Source organism: Scomber japonicus, chromosome 22 (genome assembly GCF_027409825.1).
Source record: "Scomber japonicus isolate fScoJap1 chromosome 22, fScoJap1.pri, whole genome shotgun sequence".
Taxonomy (NCBI): Eukaryota; Metazoa; Chordata; class Actinopteri; order Scombriformes; family Scombridae; genus Scomber; species Scomber japonicus.
In genome coordinates this window covers 17,896,834-17,917,306 of record NC_070599.1, presented here as the reverse complement: position 1 = coordinate 17,917,306, position 20,473 = coordinate 17,896,834, and the positions used below count along the sequence as shown (strand labels likewise).

The 20,473-nt window shown below is 41.8% G+C and overlaps 2 protein-coding genes across 2 annotated transcripts in view; one reads left to right on the top strand and one right to left on the bottom strand.

The window, feature by feature from the left end:
• The window catches only part of clcn3 (chloride channel 3), a 248,766-nt gene that overhangs the window by 58,214 nt on the left and 170,079 nt on the right, over positions 1-20,473 (top strand). The gene's annotated exons all lie outside the window — the stretch shown is intronic.
• Positions 100-11,158, bottom strand: intu (inturned planar cell polarity protein). The gene is made up of 14 exons (XM_053343520.1): positions 11,086-11,158; positions 9,671-9,789; positions 8,111-8,200; positions 7,392-7,469; positions 6,903-7,086; positions 6,104-6,157; positions 5,022-5,084; positions 4,435-4,662; positions 3,433-3,525; positions 2,890-3,321; positions 2,349-2,446; positions 2,048-2,237; positions 1,048-1,190; positions 100-211 (listed from the first exon to the last, which is right to left on the bottom strand). The coding sequence occupies exons 2-14, from the start codon at positions 9,763-9,765 to the stop codon at positions 100-102; spliced, it is 1,860 nt and encodes a 619-aa protein (XP_053199495.1). The 5' UTR covers positions 9,766-9,789; positions 11,086-11,158.

Here is a 20,473-nt window from a genome sequence, read left to right as displayed (position 1 = left end):
CAAAAAAAAAAAATCATTTTACTCTTTCGACCTGCTCCAGAGTCCGAGCTATTTTTTTTTTTTTCCTGAGAATGAAACTGTGACGCTTCACGAGTGACGTCACATAGCCAAACCAAAGGAGAGTCTGAAGGCCATCTCCACGGGAATCTCCGCCACCGAGTCGTGGAAACACACGTAGAACTCCTGAGGGACGGGCTCGAGCAACATCCGTCTGAAAGATAGAAAAAAAAAAAGAAAAACATATAAAAAGTGAGGAAATGACTTGAATGTAGCAAAGAACCAGCTACAGAGTAAAGCTCACCATCGCTCTCTCATAATCCCTTTGATTGAATTATTCAGGGTTTATAGTTTTATTAGAAGAAGTGATCATTTATCGGTCTGTAGTCTGGATCCAGTGTTTAAACCCACAGAGGAGCGTCTCCTTCATACTGACTGAGTGTTTTTTATTACAGCAGTTCTGCATCAGCACTAAAAAATGGTCGTAAATCTTCACCGTTATATCCTCGACTTTCGCTTATACGTCCAATTTCCTGACAGTGATCGCTCCCTTGGAGACGATTCGCTCCGATCGAAATAAAACAGAGAGCTCAACGGCTCGCATTCCTCGTCTCTGGAGCCGCGGGTCTCTCCGCTGGTGTCAAACTAGATTTTATATCAGACCTGTTTTTCCTAAAACTGTGCCGTCAATCAGCCGTCTCCTAAATCAATCGAGACGTTTAACGGTGAGTGGAGCCAATCGTTGGAGAATGAGTTGTTTTTAAAGCAAAACAAGCCAAAAATGTGAAGGTTTGAGCTTCTTAAATGTAGAAATTTGAGGTTTTTCCTTTTTATAAATGTTAGTTAAATAAATATATAAAGATTTTTGATTGTTGTTCAGATAAAATAAGCAATTTCCAGACATCACGTGACCTCTGAGAAACTAATATTTGAACATTTTATAGTGTAAACTGTTAATCGGCTGATCAGTAAAATCATCCTGAGGTTTATTTATAATGAAAATAATTGTTAGCTGCATAAAAACTAAACATTTTCACTGGGTTTTCGTACCCAATGACCCAGTACGTCATGGTGGGAGCGGGTTTCCTCTGGTCGGTCCAGTTCTCAGGTTTACACTGGAACAGAACTCCGTGTTCCTTCACCGGGCCGAGACCCCAACCGCCACCCTGAGGCCTGTCTGCAGTCCGACGGCCCTGCAGGAGAGAAGAGCGTTAACGCAGAAGAACTGAGCTCCTCAGAGAAGAAGTAGAGAGTAAAACCACTAAAATAAGAAACACAAAGCAGCAGCCAAAATAAAAACTCTTGTGGTTTTTGAACATAAAGCTGCCCGAGGTAATAAAGGTTTTATGTAACGTCTGAACAGAAGGAGCAACAATCCTTCATCTGAGCAACAGTTTCCTCCCTCACTGTCAAATACATTATGTTTAGTATCAGATTAGAATAAAACCGGTTTCTGACTTTAACTTGACACCGTTCACTTGAGGGCATTTTTCAAAATTGGGGGAATTTCCACCTTAAATGCTTCACATAAGGGGGATTTTACTCTTTAGATTGCATTTGGTAGCTTAAACTATTCTCTGAACTATATTATAAAGTTAAGAGAATAGCTCTTATGATAATAGTCCTGTATTCAACATTTCTCTTGTGTGTATTGGTCTCAATTTGTTTCTTTTTTCTTTGTAATTTGTTCTTTGGTTTTGTCCCCTCATCCTTTTCATTCCTTTTCTTTATGTCGTCCTCGGTCTACACTTGTTTTATCAGCGTGTCAATCAACTGTGAAGCACTTTGAACGACATTAACCTGCATGAAAGGTGTTTTATAAATTAAGTATTATTGATTGATTGATCCTTTTTGGAAAGATTGGATCTAAAACAAAAGAAAGTTACCGTCTGATCGGATCTAAAAGATGAGGGATCAGATAAATGCTACAACAGCTCAGTTTGACTTCTGTACGACTTCCTGTTTAGAAACCCTCGATTTACCAAGATCAGTGTGAAGTGTAGTTTTGATGTGAGCCGCGGTCTGAGGTGTTTCGAGTTTTAAGTCTCACCCTGGCTGGCAGACTCTGCTGAAACGCGGCTCGTATGGAGAGGCAGCAGTGGTGGAAGTTGCGGATGAGCTGCGGGTGAATGGAGCCGCTGAGCTGAGCCACCTCTCTGTGCGTCGGAGCGATGAAGATCCCCTGCACGGTCTCCATCAGGACGTAGTGGAACAACGTGTTCTCGGCTCCTGAGGTCAGTCTGTAACACACACACACACACACACACACACACACACAGAGCTGCAGGTCATTAAGAGGGTTCATGGTTTTACAATGATGTGTCGCTATGATGTTATTTCTGATCACTCACTTCAGAGTGTTGTACATCTCCTCCGTCTCCTTCTCCGTCAGAGTCTTCTTCAGGGTGCCCAGGTAGAACGGGTTCGGGTGTTTCATCCTGGACGTCATCTGATGTAAAAACATGCAGCTTTATCTCTTTTTTTACTCTGGCTTTTATTTACTTATTCTCTTATTTTCATTCATTTACTTATTCTTGATTTATCTTTATATTCTAATATGTATTTTACTTTGTCTAAATTTTCTAAACATTTTATTTATATATTTTAATTCCTTTTCTTTATGTTGTCACTTGTTCTTTCTTATTACACATATAACCAGCTTGTCAATCATCACTGAAGCAGTTTGAACTACATTGACCTCTATGAAAGCTGCTATATAATTCGATCTTGCAGTGAGAAATAATTCCTCGAGCTGCACCTGAATCTGGATTTGCACTAAAAAACTCATCCTTTATTTTTTTGAGTCTGATTTTCCATCAACTCAATAAAATGTGACTAATATTATTATAATCAGAGTATTTGAGAAACACGACCAAACATGACTTCTTTCACCTTGAAGAGGCCTCCGCTGCCTCCACTCCCATCAGACCCTCCAGACCCCAGAGAGTCCCGTCGCCCCCCCAGCTTCCTCGCTGAGTCCGGGGTGGAATGTGGACTGAGGCCTGGAGCCACTGACGAACTGGACCCTGACCCCGCGTCCATCTGTCCTTCGCTCCCGCTGTCTGACAGACTCCTCTGGGGGCTGGACCTGCGCGCCTTCTCCCCGAACAGGCTGCGGCCCCTGGCCCCCGACGAGGAGCTTTTAACGGCCCCGGCTAGCTTGCTGAGGACGGGGGAGGACGAGGCCAGACTGTCCAGGCGGTCGCGGGCCGTGGAGGACGGGAGGAACCAGTCGGCGCAGGAGAGACAGGGAGCAGCGGGGGCGTTCAGACGCTCCTCAATACCCGCCTCCAACACCTCCAGCTGCAGCAGGGTCGCCTTCACCTGAGGTCAGAAATACACACGTTAAAGGACACGCGAAGAAGAAACTTAAACTCCAACCTGAGTTCATCACAGCGCTTCATTTTTTATTGATGTAGATTCAACGAGGTTCACCTGATCTACGTAAACACAATCCGGTCCTGGAGAACCCGAAGCTGGTGACGCACATCCACCTGCTTCTAACAGCACGCACTGCATGAAGTGTCTCTGAAGGTGGAGAGACAAAAAAATACAAGCAGAGAAATATGTCATTAGTACCATGAAGAAATATTACTGTAAAAACTTTAAACATACAACAAAAGGGACGATGTACAGATTATAGAGATGAGATTTAGCTTAAAGGACAAGTTCACTATTTTCCAAGTGTGTTTTAAAACAACAGTAAGGTGTCCATGTGAACTGAAAGAGGTTTTCCTGGCTGTAGTCATTCCTCCTGTTCATACTGACTACTAAGATCCCCTCTCAACATCATTTCATTTAAAAGTAGATGTGAAGCTTAATGAGGCTTCAGCAGTCTGATTCGTCACATCAAGCGTATATCTGCCACATTTACAACTTTTTGAGCATCAAACTCCCTCTTTGTGTTTCTCTGTAGAGCTGTGGTGGGAATTTGGCACTAAAAAGACTGTAATGTTGAAACATATCTATATGATTTGACTAAACTGGACAGCTAAAGCTTCATATTATCTCAGAAGGAGGACTGTATGAACAGGAGGAATGATTGATTTGGACACCTGACTGTTGTTTTAAGACAGGCTTGAAATATCATGAAGTGGTCCTTTAATGTTAATGGTACGAGAGAGTTGAGAGGATAATACAGGGAAACTTGTTTTTTGGTTTATTTATGTTCAAACTGACCAATTACAAGCCACTTAGGACTTATAAGTTAATGGACAGATGTTGCATCCAAAGTGCCTGAAGCTTTATTGGAGTGTGACGTACTTTCCTTAGTTTAATTTCTCAGGTGTTGATATAAAGGAAAACAAGAGGAGGACCAAAACAAACTGAATGAAAAGAACTTAACAATCTGATTCCTTTGCTCCAAGAACAAAAAGATTTACTCTAACTTTCCAACAAAGACAAAAACAACTCAGAGGTGTTGATTCATCTCCTCACCAGCCCCACTATGAGGAGGAAGTGTCGCCCTTGTGGCTGACTGAAGCCCGGCGCCGAGCTGCTGCTGCTGCTGCAGCTGTTGGCTCTCTGCTGGGGAAACACCTCCCTCCAGATGACCAGCTGACCCACCCGCTGCTCCGAGGCCAGCGGCAGCAGGCAGTAGTGCTGGCAGTACAGACACACGTCCAGCAGGTCCTCTTTAGGAAGGTGGTTGGCGATCAGGTACGACTGAGAGGAGACAGAGTGAGGATTGTTTAACGAGTGTTTGGAGACCAGCAGACATTTTTTTAGAGCTGAATGAATTTAGTACAGGAAGTCATTTTGGTAATTACATTAATTTTCTATTTATGTGAGATTTATTTTGGGGTTTTCGTAACACAGGGCACAACACACGTCTGCTGCTTCTCTCTTTTCATTGTAGTTAATATTTAAACAGGGATTAGCAGGCGATCTGTCACTAAACCCTTCAGTCAGAGAACAAACTCGTCTGGGTAATATGTGTGAAAGGTCGTCTTCTGTTCACAATCACTGCTACTCACAGACGCGTGTGTGTGTTTGTGCTTGTGTGCTTTGACTGTGACACAAACCTTATAGAACAGACAGGAGCCGAGAATGACATAAAGACGCCTCAGGCCGAAAAAGTCCTCAGACTGTGAGACAAAACAAAGACAAAGGTCAAAAAGAAGGTGAGATAATAGAAGAACCAGATGTAACAGGGAAGGGGAAGTGTTGGCAATCTGACAGCTAGAGGCAGCAGGACGGATTTATTCAATAATGTTATCAAGTAATTCATAAAGAGATTTTTAGTTCACACATTTTTAAAAACTATCCTCAAAATGTCACTCTTCACTTTTCAAAATTACCCACTCACACAGAGCAGGTTAGGCGTTATTTAACCCTCCTGTCGTCCTCTTGGGTCAAATTGAACCCATCTCTTTTTGACTGTTCCTTCCTTCCTTCCTTCCTTCCTTCCTTCTTTCTTTCATTTTTCCTTCGTTCTTCCCCTCCTTCCCTCTTTCTTTGCTCCCTCCTCCTTCCATACTTCTTTCCTCATTTCCTTCCATCCTTCCTTGCTTGCTTCCTCCTTTCCTTCCTCCCTTCCTTCTCTCCATACTTCCTTCCTCTTTTCCTCCCTCCTTACTGCTTTCCTTCCTTCTTTCCTTCCTCCTTAATCATGTCCTTCCTTCCTTCCTTCCTTCCTTGCTCTGTCCCTCGCTCCCTCCTTACGCCTTTCCTTCCTTCCTTCCTTCCTTCTTACTCCTTTCCTTCTTTCCTCCCTCCCTCATCCCTCCCTCCTGTCCTTCCTTGACCTGAGGACAATAGGAGGGTTAAATAGCTAAATGGAGCTCAGTGATTCCTGTATCAATAATCTCAGTCTCACATTTTGTCTCAGCTTGTGTACAAAGGACATCAATGACCTACAGAGATTTGTTCCTCATTAAAAATACAAACGCATATCAATGAAGATGCCTCTAAAAATAGGCTAACCTTCTCCTCCCCTCTGCTACACTGCACGTCTGTCCATCTAATAAGCAGCAGGACAAGAGGATATAACACAAGAACCACAGATACTTATTATTTAGATTTCTTAGCTTATTATTTGAAATAAGTGTTTAGTATGATCTGTGAAAATGATTTAAAACATCCATCCTTTAAAAGTGTGTCTCACCATTTCTCCAAAATCAGAAGACTCAAAATCAGAGAGAACAGTATCCACCTCCACCTGCGGAGAAAAGAAACCAAATATGAGCTTTTTTATCTATATAACATGTCCTGGTATCTAGATGGTTTCATTAACTTTCAATCCATCAGGCGTCTAAATCAGGGCTGTCAAACTCATTTTAGTTAAAGGGCCACATACAGCCACATTTCACCTGATGTGGGCCAGATCATTGAAAGGAAGGAAGGAAGGAAGGATGGAAGGAAGGAAGAGAGGAAGGACAGATTGAAGGAAGGAAGAGAGGAAGGAAGGAAGGAAGGAAGGAAGTAAGGAAGAGAGGAGGGACAGATTGAAGGAAGGAAGGAAGAGAGGAGGGACAGATTGAAGGAAGGAAGGAAGGAAGGAAGAAAGGACAGATTGAAGGAAGAAAGGGAGGAAGGACAGATTGAAGGAAGAAAGGGAGGAAGGACAGATTGAAGGAAGGAAAGAAGGAAGGAAGGAAGGAAGGACAGATTGAAGGAAGGAAGGAAGGAAGAGAGGAAGAACAGATTGGAGAGAGGAAGAAAGGAAGCGGGCCAGATTGGACCTCTCAGCGGGCCGGTTCTGGCCCACGGCCCGCATGTTTGACACCCCTGGTCTAAATGGTAAGATGTCTTTTTTTACCAGGGGAACACTAGAGGGCGCCAGAGCTGCATCAATATGGCAATGATTCAACTTCAAATTAGAAACAGAAACTATATTTATGATTTAAAAAACACAACTACACACACACACACACACACACACACACACACACACTGAAGTCCACCTTGATTTCTGGAGGCAGCGTGAGCCATCGGACCGCCGGCAGTCCATCGAGGAAAAGCGACCCTGAGACGTCGGGGGGCGGGGCTGAGAAACCATCCCTGAGGCGAGACGGCTGGATGAGCTGCTGGAAGAACAGGCAGAAGAAGTGGTCCAGCCTGGGAGCGTGATCGGCTTTACAGAACGCGCTGCGGACAAACACGACGAAAGATGACAAACGAGCGTCGTTATAGCACACTGGAGTCATAAATGAAACAAGACGAATGTTTAGATTTTAGGAAGAAAGCGGGATGGAAAGATATTTGAGGGACAATGAAAACTTTGTGTAAAACCAGCTGGGAATCACCTTTTTTTTGGAGCACGCTATTTTCATTTCAGTATATTTTAGATTAAGCATTAAAAATGAAATGACATCCAGAAAGGGGAAAATTGCAACCTGGGATCACTGCTGCTCTCTCAGCGGGGGCCACAGGAGAGCTACAACCGAACCAACCTGTCTAAGGAGCCGTACATCACTTTTAATGTCCGCACTACGTCTCCCACCACCGTCTGCAGATACAGCAAAGGAACCCTGGAGGGGGAAAAACGGGGGGAAGTGTCAAAAACCCAGAGTTGGATAAACTTCAGCTTCAGCAGATCTACTGCTTATCAAATATTTAAAAAGCCATGAGGGGAAACACTTAATAAATAATTGTGGGTGTCCCTTTAAAATCAATGCCTGAACTTTTTTTTTTAAGCATGAATGATTATTTCTGGGCCATTACGATGACTGATTGGCTGCTAAGAATGAAAAAAAATTGGCTAATATGACTCATTTCAAGAACCCATTTTATTACAAGCCTCAGCTACTTAAAGAGGTACTTATGCTGCCAGCTAAAAAGGACAAAAAGAAGCACATGTGCATACTGAAACTGAAAAAAAATAAAAATGGATGGTCCCCTTTTTCAATTATTTTTACAGATCGTGCTCTTAAATGTCGGGCGAAACGTCATGCATGGAAAATTTATTACAACACCAGTGCCATGATTTAAAAAAAATGAAACTCTGAATATCTGCTGTCTGTCAGATCTTATACCTGCCATCTCATATCTACACACAGACTCTCAGTGTAATCTTGTATGTAGCATGTATGTGTGTGTGTGTGTGTGTGTGTGTGTGTGTGTGTGTGTGTGTGTGTGTGTGTGTGTGTGTTTGAAGGTGCGTCCCTTTCACCTCTCAGCAGGAAGACCAATGACCAGCAGGTTGTTGCTTTCCTTCCAGTAGCCCACATGTACCAGATGTTTCCCGAGCAGGAGAGATGAACTGAAGGAGGGGAAGAAAAAGAAAAAGAAGAAGAAGAAAAAGAGGACAAGGTGTGTGAAAAACATTAAAAACCGACACAATTGTTAAATTCTTAAAGTTAAGCAAAGTCTCCCGAAAACCAACATTTTCTCACAGCTCAAACTAAACTAAACTCTGAACTTTGTTGATTTTAAAAACATCCAAACACTGAACTGGCAGAGACGTCGGGAACTTGGAGGAGCAACAACAAAAACAGTTTGAACTACATCTTTGGTAACGTTGGTTTTTATTATCCTTTATCGTGTTCTTATATAATTTTAGAGTCTCTATTTGCCTCTAAACTGCATCCTCTGGCTTCAATTTGATAGAAAAATAAGACATAGGGTGGGGTTTCTTTTTTACTTAAGAAGAAGTAGACACAGGATTTATCATCATGTGTCATCTATTTTGATGTTTAATTACAAGCTAATATAAATAAGACGACGGCTGATGCTGTTTCAATTTGCCTTTACACGCCATCTTTATTTGTGCCACTGGGATCAATTTGATAGAAAATTAGAAAGAGGCCTGAGACTTTTTTTTTTCCAACAACAAAGAGAATAAGCAAAAAGCAGGTGTGGAAATTACTCACGGAATGATTATTACCTTTCAGGACTGAACTAAAGGTCGGAAAATTGAAGGGAAAACCGGGAATGTGGTCTTGATTTCTGAGCAACACCTGCACAGACTATCACTGGTATGAAATACGACTAAAAATGAGCTATTATATCATTGTACTGAGATAAAGGAGCATCTCTTTAAGTCAAAGTGAATTAGATTTCATTTCCAGTGCACAGTTTAAACTCATGAAGATGCAGTTGGGAGCAAAACATCCTGCCGGTTAAATTGTTAAATAAAAAAAATAAAAAAATGTGGGTTGCATTTTATTTCACGGTAACTTAATGGTGATTAAAAATGCTTCCTGGAGCACTTCTGCAAAAATCGTTCAGAGTTGCATTGCCATTTTTTTCCTGGCCAGCAGGTAATTACACTGGTTGTGCTCTTCAGTCTGTTAACTTTATACTCTTTAATACTGTGACCAATCTTCTCCGCTTTTGTTAGTTTAACTGCAGCGACTAATGACTTCATTTGTCATTTTGAAAAATCACACTATTCCTCTTTTCAAAGTGACATTCAAGCGTTGTGACTTGTTAAAAGGGGGTGACTGTAGCAGGTCGTCCACTAATTAGAAGACCAGCGATTCGATCCCTGGCTCCTCCGGTCCGAATGTCTAGTGTCCTCAGGCAAGATACTGAACCCCAAACGGCTCCTGAATGCTGTGCCATCGCTTTGTGAATGAGTGTTAGAAACTCCGCCTGGTTGGCCCCTTTGCACCGAAGCCTCTGCCATCAGTGTGTGAATGTTGGCGATGTGAAGCGCTTTGAATGGTTGGAAGACTTTATTAAATCCAGCTCATTCATTTTGCTCCAAACCCAAAAAAATCTTAGCTACCTGATGATCTGCCCTCCTGTGACGTTCTCCAGCATGTCACACAGAGTGAGGAAGATCCCCCTCACTCCTTTCAGCTGGCTGGATGCTTCACACATCGGGTACTGGTACAAGATCTCCTCCTGCACACACACACACACACACACACACACACACAAACAAAGACAGTAATTTGGAATATCTGTCATGAAAATTATATACCGAGCAGAAAAAAAAGATCTCTGGTTAACCTATCAACAGAGAAAGAGTCATAAAAATGTGGGATTTGTTGGCTAGCTCCACCAAAATACCAAAATATATGTCTCCTCTGGATTATGGAATGAATGGATGAACCGCTGCTTGGTTGTTCTCTCACCTCAACAATGTCTGTTTGGTTTTATGTTTTACTGTCCAAAACAAAAAAAGAGGAAGGTCACAATGTACATTATTCACTAACTACAGCTCAGAGGAACTCATCTGCTCTTTGGAGGAAAACTGGCCGTGCATTTTAAAGAAAAACAGTTTGCAACAAAACCATATCATTATTATTCTGGTATTTATCCCTGGATGAAAAAAAAAAACATTGATTCCTGCAATCTGAAAATCTGCAGGACCAGATGTTACAGAAAAAAAAACACTTAGCACAAACCACAAAGAAGAAAAGAAAGAAAGAGAGAGAGCGAGAGAGAGGGCACTCTGGGTGAATGCAGCATATTGTTTGTGATGTTAGTATTCCTGACGGCATGCTCGCAACTTTGAAGGATAAGAGGCGAGCTTCTGAGAGGATCAGAGGACGTAGAGCTGGGTGAGAGGGGGATAAAAAAAAACCCTGAATGAATGAACGGGCCTTTGTAGCCATGGCAACCAGAACAAAAGACACAAGCAAAACCCGCCTGAGGAAGATATTCACCTCGGGGTCAAAACCAACCCGCTAAAAAGTCTGGGAGTGCCTGCTGAAGACCAATAAACAGTGAAAAAAACACTTGAGCTGTGTCTTCTCTGTACACACACGACAAAAAAACCCAAAACGCTCAGATCCCAAAATCCTCACACAGCTAAAACTCAAAAAAATACAACCGCTGAACCTCTCCGGTTTCTGCTACCCTACAATCAACGGACTAAAAAATCAAAGTCAAGAGTTTTCGCTGGTTTTCTTGCACGGCACTGTCATTTAGAAAATCAAACCGCTCGACTGGCTCGTGTGGCTCCAGACAAACCCCGAACTCTCTACTCTCCACTTTCGCCTTTTTGGTTGACATTAAAAACAAAAATCTGGCTTGCAGATACACAAAAAGGAACTGCAGTACGACCGTAAAGAAAACACAAACCAGCCCGATAGTCGTCCGCAGAGGAAAATGTGATTACAGTGTAGAAGGTGTCGGTCAGCAAATGAGTCTCTCAGTAAGTAAACACGCTGGGATTAACACGTCGATACAAACCTGCCATTTTCTTTATAGGCGGCTGTGCTACGGTCAAAAAAGGGCAAATAAAGTTCAAAAGAGAGGATAAAAGTTCAAGATGTTAAAAAATGTTTGATGGGGGTTAGTGTTGGAGGGGGTGTGGGGGGGGGGGGGGGGGGGGCAGAGTGTCTCGACTTTGGTTTCTCTCTGTTTTCGGTTATTTGCAGCCACAGGCGTTGGAAGCCGTCCAGAGCGGTAGTCCTCCCAGAAGAGTCTGACTCATATCAGAGAAATTCAAAGAGAGCGTCACGCTCCTGGGCTCAGGATTTCCAACAGGACTGAGGTCATGTTTTATCACTCGATGATGATTAAATGCCTCCGATCAGTAGAGTTAAATCTGATACGTTACAGGTTTTAATGCGGCTGCTGAGAGTTGTGGATGCTTCCTTTACAAAGGGAAGTAAATACATGTGATCATCAATAACAACCTTTATGTTCTGTTTATTCTTATTTAAATTGACTTAATTTGGAGTATTTACGATTTGTGTGTCTGCTCTCAACACCCTCTGAACACCTGACAGCCACAACTTCTACTTTATTCATGAAGAACTTTAAACACAACACAGTTCAATCCAAAGTGCTTCACACAGAGGAAAAACAGACACGATAAAGAGAAATCAGAATAACGGAGGTGGAGCTACTTTCAACTACACAGTTAGCTAGTTTATTCCAGTGGTTCCCAACCTAGGGGTGGGGCCCCTCCAAAGGGTCAGCAGATAAATGTGAGGGGTGGATGATGATTAATGGGAGAGGAAAGAAGAAAAAACAAAGTTCAAATACACAAATCTGGTTTCAGTTTTTGGACCTTTTCTCTAATTTTCTGAAATATTGGATCATTTGAACATTTATTGAAATGAAACCATGTGAGCAGTTTAGAGGGAGTAGATCACTATTTGGTGGAGCTGTTAACAACTCATAGACATCTGAAATGTGAGCTCGAATTCACTGCTTTCTGTAAGATAGTGAGAACAGCACAAACCTGTGGAGACTTCAGGTGAAATGCCCGACCTGGTTTTTATTTATATATTTATTTTTATTAGGCACAGTTAAAAGCTCAGGAGTAGAAGTATGTTTTTAGGTGATTCTTGAAAGTCATGAAGGCCCTGTCCCCCTAACACTTCTCTGCCAGTTCTCTGCCATAAAAGGTGAGTAGCTCTTTAATATCTTGTTTCCACCTGAAGGAGGAGCGTTCCCAGGAGACCAGGAACCTCTTTAGGAACTTTACCAGCGTTCAGACCAGAGGAAGCAAAAAAGGCCCCTCATAAAAGTCTCCGCTCTGGTTGAAGTACTTTCCAGTGGGAGTTTGCAGCGCTGGTTGGTCAAATCAATAGTTGTTTTTTTTCCATCAGCATTTTACAACCAACAAAAAAAGAAACAAAAAACAATCCACAACAGGAGAAACTGTGTTCTGCCTTCCAGCTGTTCTAAATTTGGGATAACCATAAAGTGAGATTTTATGATGGACGGACTGATGAGGCTCAGACTTTGTTCAGCACTTTTCTGGAGGAGGACGTTGAGAGGGAAATCCAGACGGCTGTGCATAATGAAAATATATACTAAATACTACTAATATATACATACTGTACACTTCCTGGTTTTGTGTTTTGCATTTAGGGTATTTTAAAACTCCCTTTCCACCACTGAACAACTACCACAACTAAAGCTACGACTAATGATTGTTTTTTTATTGTTGTAGTGTTTTTGATCATTTAGTCTATAAAATGTAAGAAAACAGTTCAGAAAATGCCTGTTACAACTTCTTAAAGCCAAAGTTAATGTCTTCAAAGGTCTTATTTTGTCTGATCAACAGTCTAAAAACCAAAGACTTGCAGTTTAATGTCATGAATGACTGATAACGGTTTGAAATCTTCACATTTAAATCTTTATCCAAGCAAATATTTGGCCTTTTCCCTAAAAATAAAGACTAGAATGACTATTTGATTATCAAAATAGTTGCTGATTGATTGCCTGTCATTTGACTAATTGATTAACTGACTTAATTGTTGCATGTTTAATTTTTTAAAGGTTACGGCCAGAACAGACACTGCTTTTTGATACTTTGGTGAACTCATTTGCATTAACTTTAAGATTGAAACTGAAGTTTTTATTGTTGATTAACGTGTGAATACTGTGAACACCTAAAAGAGAACATGTCATACATTTACAGAAACATACCTCCTCTTGTGGCGATGCTGAGTCCAGCTTCAGTGACAGATACATGACGATATGCGGGATGTGACTGATGGACATCTGGAGTTCGGCCGTGTCTTCCCCCCACAGCAGACGAACCAGCTGGCTCACCGGTGGAGACGCCTTCGTCTTACGTACAGATAAAGTCTCACCAGCAGTCCCTGCATCCACCGGAGCCGCCGTCTGAAAGGTCAGCATCACCTGGACGAGACGACAGGAGATGGAAAAAGGTGGAGAGGTGGATTTAAAATTCCATTAATGGAACAAGGTTGCAGAGATAATTGGATAACTTGTGTAAAGAGAGTTAATTTAAACAGGATGAAATGGAAAGAGATCTGTTATTCTACTAAAATATGATCGTCATCAGCCTGCCGACCGGTCTGCCTCTGAGTTTCCCCTTCATTTTTAAAAAATTAGGGAGTTACTGCAGCTCAACATGATTATAGCTGGCAGAGAACTTTAACAGTGCTCGTGCATCTGTTTTAGGAAGAAAAAAAAAGAGGTGAGCTTGTGTGCCGTGCTTCCAAAAAGGGAGGAAAACTTCCATCATTAAAGGTTCATTCAGGAAAAAGGCAGAGAAGTGAAAAGCAGGATGGCGATTGTCAGAGAGAAAGTGACGCAGATATCCAGACCTGACCGCAGTATAACAAATAGCAGGGATCTGTGTGTGTGTGTGTGTGTGTGTGTGTGTGTGTGTGTGTGTGTGTGTTTGTCTGAGTATGTTTGACTAAATTAAAACCAGATTGCTGCAAAAAAAAAAAAAAAAAGCTCAAGAAACAGTGGCAAGACAACAGACGGCCTATCTTCTCTCGTTCATGCAGTATTTGTACTTTCCGTCCCCCTGCGTTCGATTTCGCGCTGCCATTCATAGAAAGTTACAGTGGAAACAGAAACGGAGCTGCGTGAAAATCCGACAAGCACGCGCACACCCACGGAAACACATGTAGTCAAGATGCACAGAAGAACTCTGTGGTGCTGGTGCAGTCTGTCAAACCTATATTTAAAGTCTTTTACAGTCAGGATACATCAGATTATATCCAGTAGAGGCTGTGCTTTAGGAAAGACTTCACAGATTAAGATATTATACGTCAGGAATCATGAAAACTTGCGTCTGGTGGTTAGGATTCAACTTTCTCCAGACTGTTACTTCCATATAGTAAAGATTATTATGATGTTATGTAGTTATTATGTGCTACTAACTACATTTAATTCAATAAATAGCTAAAAGTTCAGTTCTATTTAAAGAGTTTTCAAACACAGAGAGGCTTCATGTTTCCTTACGCTGTATCTCAGACACGCTATGTTGGCATATCTTTTCACATGTCGTGTTGACTCGCGGCTGAAACCTGTCAGCGCTACGGAGGCCCGGTCTACGGAGCTAAACTGATGTTAATACAAGTAAATCAGAACAGAAAGAGTCCAGATGTGAGAAAGGGCAGCTGGATCCAACAGAAAAAACTCTGTGAGGGAGTCTTTAGTCTTTAGTGACCCTTTAGCAAAGACGCTAACCTCTGGTGTGTACGGTCGCCAACAACTGTGAAAATTATCTGTTTCCTGTCATAAGAGGCTCGATTGAATCATATATCATGACTCTAAACGTGTTTAATGAAACCTTTTCTCTTCTTCTCTGATATAAGCAAGTATTTTATCGATACACCAAACCCGTAAAAGGTCCATTATACAGTACTGTGCGTTAGATTTGTTGTTTTAGCAATGCAGTAATGACCATATATAATTATATCTCAGTCCATTAATTAGAATACAACCAGAAAATTGTTCAGATCACTGTCAAACACTTTAACGTCAAGATAAAATAAGACAAGATAATCCTTTATTAGTCCTACAATGGGGAAATGTGTGAGTATTAACGCTGTGTACATTTGACGCAAAGGGAATATCCTCTATCTTATATCCTACAGATGGTCTGAGATGTTTTCTTGTTCTGAGATGTCTGTTGAAAGCGTGCCAGCACGGTGGAGTCTCTGCTGGGATTTGACCTCAAACCACCAGGGACCTCGCAGACCCAGTTATAAGTTTTAACCGCTACATCTTTACCCGACACGCCCCGACTACACTTTGGTGTCTGACTGAAACGCAGAATATGAAATACTACACCACTCCCTAAATAAACCCAGCTTGTGTTTGTGTCACACAACTAAGAAAACTATTTAGTTATGATCATAGAAATAAAAGAAGTGTTTGTCTGTGTTACTTTCCAAAAAAAAAAAAAAAGGTGGGTTGCCTTGTGTTTTTTCCTCCCAGACCATACGGTGCCTACTCAATGTGTTTAAGAAAAAGAAATATCATATTCCCCCGGTCACAAATGTTGAAACTGTACTTTTCTAATCCAACGATCACTCCCAGAACGCTCCAAGGCCTGTCAGCACTAACCACAGGCCACCCTCCTCTCCAGCAGGCGCCTACATCTGGGCTCTCAGCCATTTTAGCCAATTTTAAGGGGTATTATTAAAGGAAGAGTCTGGTAGTGGCGAAACCACCGACCATGCGATGTTCCTTTCAATCCTGACTCGGTCACTCAGTCCTGGACACAGAAGTGGGATTTAAAAAGTGGTTATATCTTTAATTTTTAAGGCTTCTTCGAGCTTTCCTGACTGATCTGGAGGGTCGAGCTCAGACTTCCAAACAATGGGAGAAAAGTTTCTAAGAAGCGAAACCCCTTAAATTTGAGAAATCACTGTGAAAAAAAAAGAGGCTGAGTGGACTAACTGTAGCACTTTCTCTCATCTTAAATAATAAGGATGTGGTTAGACTGGACTCTGCTCTCACTGGAATACCAGTCTGTTGATGTCAGTCACTTAAACACACACACACACACACACACACGCGCACACACACACACACACACACACACACACACACACACACACACACACACACACACACACACACACACACACACACACAGAGAGAGAAAAGAAGAAACTGTAGCGTGTTCAGCTATAAGGGTTAGCAAAGGGCATGGTGGCTGACTTTAATACTAATATTTGGACCTCCAAACATAATAAGTACTGTCTACGTTCCATCTGAGAGAGCTGGCACACAGAAAACGTCCTCCAGCGCACTAAACAATCAATCTGTCTGCAGTACAACTCTATTTCAAGTTTTTTCTGAGAGTCATCGTGGTCGCATGAGGTACCGTGTTTTTTCCAAAAAATTCTCCCCAGCTCTTTTCCCTACAATGTAATTTTGTTTCCGAGTCTCGACTGCGTCTTCTAATCAGCTGAGCTTTCCGCCCCACAACAAAACTGTGAGTTTCCTGTGGCGCTGAAAAGCCCGCTCTATCCGCTGTGTTCGCCATCAACCCCGCACGCAGTCTGTCATTTGCAAATTGCTACTGTTTGATGGTCGGCTGTTTGGTAAAAAAATGCACGATAGCGGCGCAGACTATGGATTTTTTAGCAAACGATCAAAAGGATCATTTCTCTGTAATTGAAGGTTTTCTAATGTCGAACAGTCCTGGTTCGTACTTTTTATACGCTTTTTCGCAGCTTAGGAGTACAAATGGGTTTCCAAGTAACTTAATGTCTATGTTTACTGTTCAAGTTCGCTGTTCGTGACAAGCTTAGATTTTAAAGACTTAAATGCTGCCTTATGGATTTGGGAGGCTAATCCAAAATGAAAACAGGATACACAAAACACATAAAGAGAAGCAGCCAGTATTGGCATCGGTGGAGACGTCTCATAGCTTGTTTTAAACGGGGTATAACATGACTTTTGTGACTTGTTGACCTGTTATGATGTCAGACGTCTACGTAAATGTATGTAAAAATGCTCCCTACAAGTCAAAAGTGAGCACTTCAGGATGCTCTGGACGCTCTGTTTGCGATGTTACCTCTACCACCTGCTCGTGATGACATCAGATTGTTCGTACATACCCACAAACAGCCGTTCGCTCTTTTAGTCTTCGTTGCTAAGGTTGCTCCACATGTTGGTCATGTTCTCCATTCACATATTTCAGACCAGATTTTGGCTCGAAAACGAACAGATGTATTTGAAAAGTTTCCATTTTGAGTAAAAAAGCTGAAGCTGGCCAGTAGTATTTTGGATATATTAGTACTTCAGTTTAACTGTTCAGTATACATAATTCTACTATCTATTTTTAACTATATTTTTGTTTTATTGTTTGTGTACTTACTTATTATTTATTGTCCTTTACTCTTTTTATTGATGCACTTCTATCTATAATCCACTTGCTGCAGCAATAATGTAAATGTCACCACTGTGGGACTAATAAAGGAATATCTTGTCTTATCTTATCATTGAGAGAGAGCACCTTAAAGACCTGATTCAGACAGAGGCTGAACTGAGGGGCCGCATAAAGAGCAAGTATAAGATGAATAATGAGGAGGTTTTGATGGTAAATCATGCAGAGATGTTTCAGTAGAGCCCTAGAATATAAATAGAGACCTGTACATTAACACCATACATCCCCTTTAATGTATGGCATTGTTGCCATGACAGCCAGTGGCCATTATTTCGCCTTCAGTAGATTTACACAAACAAACCTGCGTTGGCCCCGGGATGCAGGACAAAACTCTCTCGATGTTCTCCGAGGTCACGTCCACGTCGTCCACGGCTACAAGCACATCACCTGAACATAAAACGCAGAAAAAAGGAGCGATTATCAGCAGGTCAAAGAGTTAATATCAAAAACAACTAATGCTAATGCTAATAATGCTAATAAATAATGCTGCTAGTGTTTGAACCAACTTACGGCCTCAGAGACTGCACTAGAGGTAAATACTATAGGGCTATGAGATATCTTCTAAAACATCTGTATAAGCTGCCATCAAGCAATATTTATGTTATCCAGGGTTTGGGCAGTCATTCAATACTCACTTAACTAATTATTGATTTATTTGATGGTATAAATGACATTAAATCAGTGCAGCAGTGGTTACAATCATCAAGAATGTACAGTCTGTAAAAAATATGACTAGCTGTGTTTTTGTGCGTTGTGTATAGATAACAGGGTGGTTTTGTTGTCCGGTAAACGGCTTCACCTGCTCGTGTGCAGGGAGGCACACCATCTCAGTAACGGAGCTATTTCAGGTATTTAACCGCTCTAATTGTTTAAGCATGTCCCTGTGCGGCATAAAAAGCTTCTCTAAACAGTAACTCATGTGGGTAGTCATTTGTGGCGAAGCTCAGCGCTGGCATTCCTGTGTCTGCGAGTAAAAAACTGCCCAACGATTAGCCAAGATAGAGAGAAAATCACTACGGAGATGTCTCGCTTTCAAACTGACAGATTACCGTTGCTACACAGGAGCAGACCTGCATTTATGTTGTCACTCACTCCACTCCAACTGTGCAGAGAGTTTCACTGGGAATAGCTTTAGTTTCGGAGTTGGCCGTGTGAAGTAGTTATTAAACATCGTACACGCAGTTTAAACAAGAACTTTGTGGTTTTATGACACAGAGCTGAAAAATAAACTATGATAATAATAATATGATGGATGTTCAGTTGCACTTAAACTGTTGGATTCAACACACAGCTTGGCAAAGTAAATTTTACTACAGAATACATTTATGTAATATTATTTAAGTTTTAGACCTATATACCCATAACATATATGTGTACTTTGTGTGTTACTATGACGATAATGTAATAGGGCAATAGGTTGGGGTTTGAGAAGAATGGACAAAAAACAAAACGTTTGTTTTTATCCAAGTAAACGTTTCCCCTTAATGTTGAGCTTCTGAGATACAACCTCTACTCTACCAGAGTATGTTTGCATGCGCTCACCTCATCAGGAACTTGTTAACAGGTGACGATAACCTAGATGATCTTTTCTGAACATTAGAGGAGATATATCTTGCCCTGATTTTGCTCCTGTCCCTTAATAACGGACCAAGCTTGCAACTCAGACATAACTGCTGAGTTCAGGATGTATCTATCTACTGTACGACCTTATAAAGAAGGGCCATGTATGTACAGGGTGACTAATGTAGTATTAGTGGGCTACCTTCATATTCATTTTTAAAGCTATCTATAAATTAAAGTGAGGCTACTGTCTCACCAATGAAGATCTGGCCACATTTGATGGCCGGGCTGTTGGGAATCAATCCATGCACAGTCAGTCTTTCTTCCTGTGTGAGTCCTGCAGGGTCTCCCTGTCTTGTGATCCAGGAGGGGCGATGCACCACCCCCAGCAGAGCCTCCAACAGGCCTCCGCTGTTAGAAAGTGGTGTAGACGAACCTCCCAGACGTTTAGGGTTGAGGTAGACGCACACTTCCTTCAGCTGCTGCAGCTGAACGGTCACACCCTGCCTCTGGCCTGGCTGGTTCTTCAGGATGGATGCTGGAGGTGACGATAATGTCGAGCTGTCCTTCCCTCCTCCTCTGCGCTGAGAGGACCAATGTTTCTTCCTCAGGATCCTCGCTAGCCTCTTGAGCGTGGGCTCACCTTTCGTCCGAGAGCCGCATCGTTGCTTCTTGTTTTGCTCGGTGATGATCTCCGCCTCCTTCTCGCTAAAGCGGACGTGGTTGGTGGACACACCTTGATTGGCAGCGGCCTGCGCCAACGCGGCCTCCTCTTCACCCTCACTCAGCTCCAGGTAGAAGAGCTCGCCATTCTTCTGGATGTCGTCCAGCCATTCAGGCTCCAAGTCACTGAGAGGAAGAGCAGTGAAAGAAAGCTCATATCAAACACAGTGTGGTATGAAACTGAGAGGAGAGAGTACAGTAGTAAAGCCAGGGGATGATCATGACTACATATTATTGTAGACTGTGATTATCATTATATTGTGATAGCGCTTATGTGTTGTCTTTGTCTTAAAAGCTTCAGTGAAGTTAAGTCACTTTTTTTCTACATATTTGTCTGTTTTTTCTGAGTGAAACACAGAATAATGCCTCTACTTGCCTGCCATCATGTGTCACAAATGAGTTATTTCCTATTAAATATCCCCCATCCTCAGTATAGTTTTAACATTCAGGTATTGAGTGAAAATAGTTTTTTACTTTTAAGTTGCTTCAGGGATTGCTTGTGTACATACTGTAATGTAAAAACAGAAACAGCTAAACTGAAATATATTATATGTACAAAGCCTAATCAAGTGTTTGTAGTCTTTGAAACCCTGCTTTAGGCTGCTCCATTTATATACAGAGGATGCCAAGAAGCATCCAATTATTTAGGTATACCTTCAAATTTGTGAC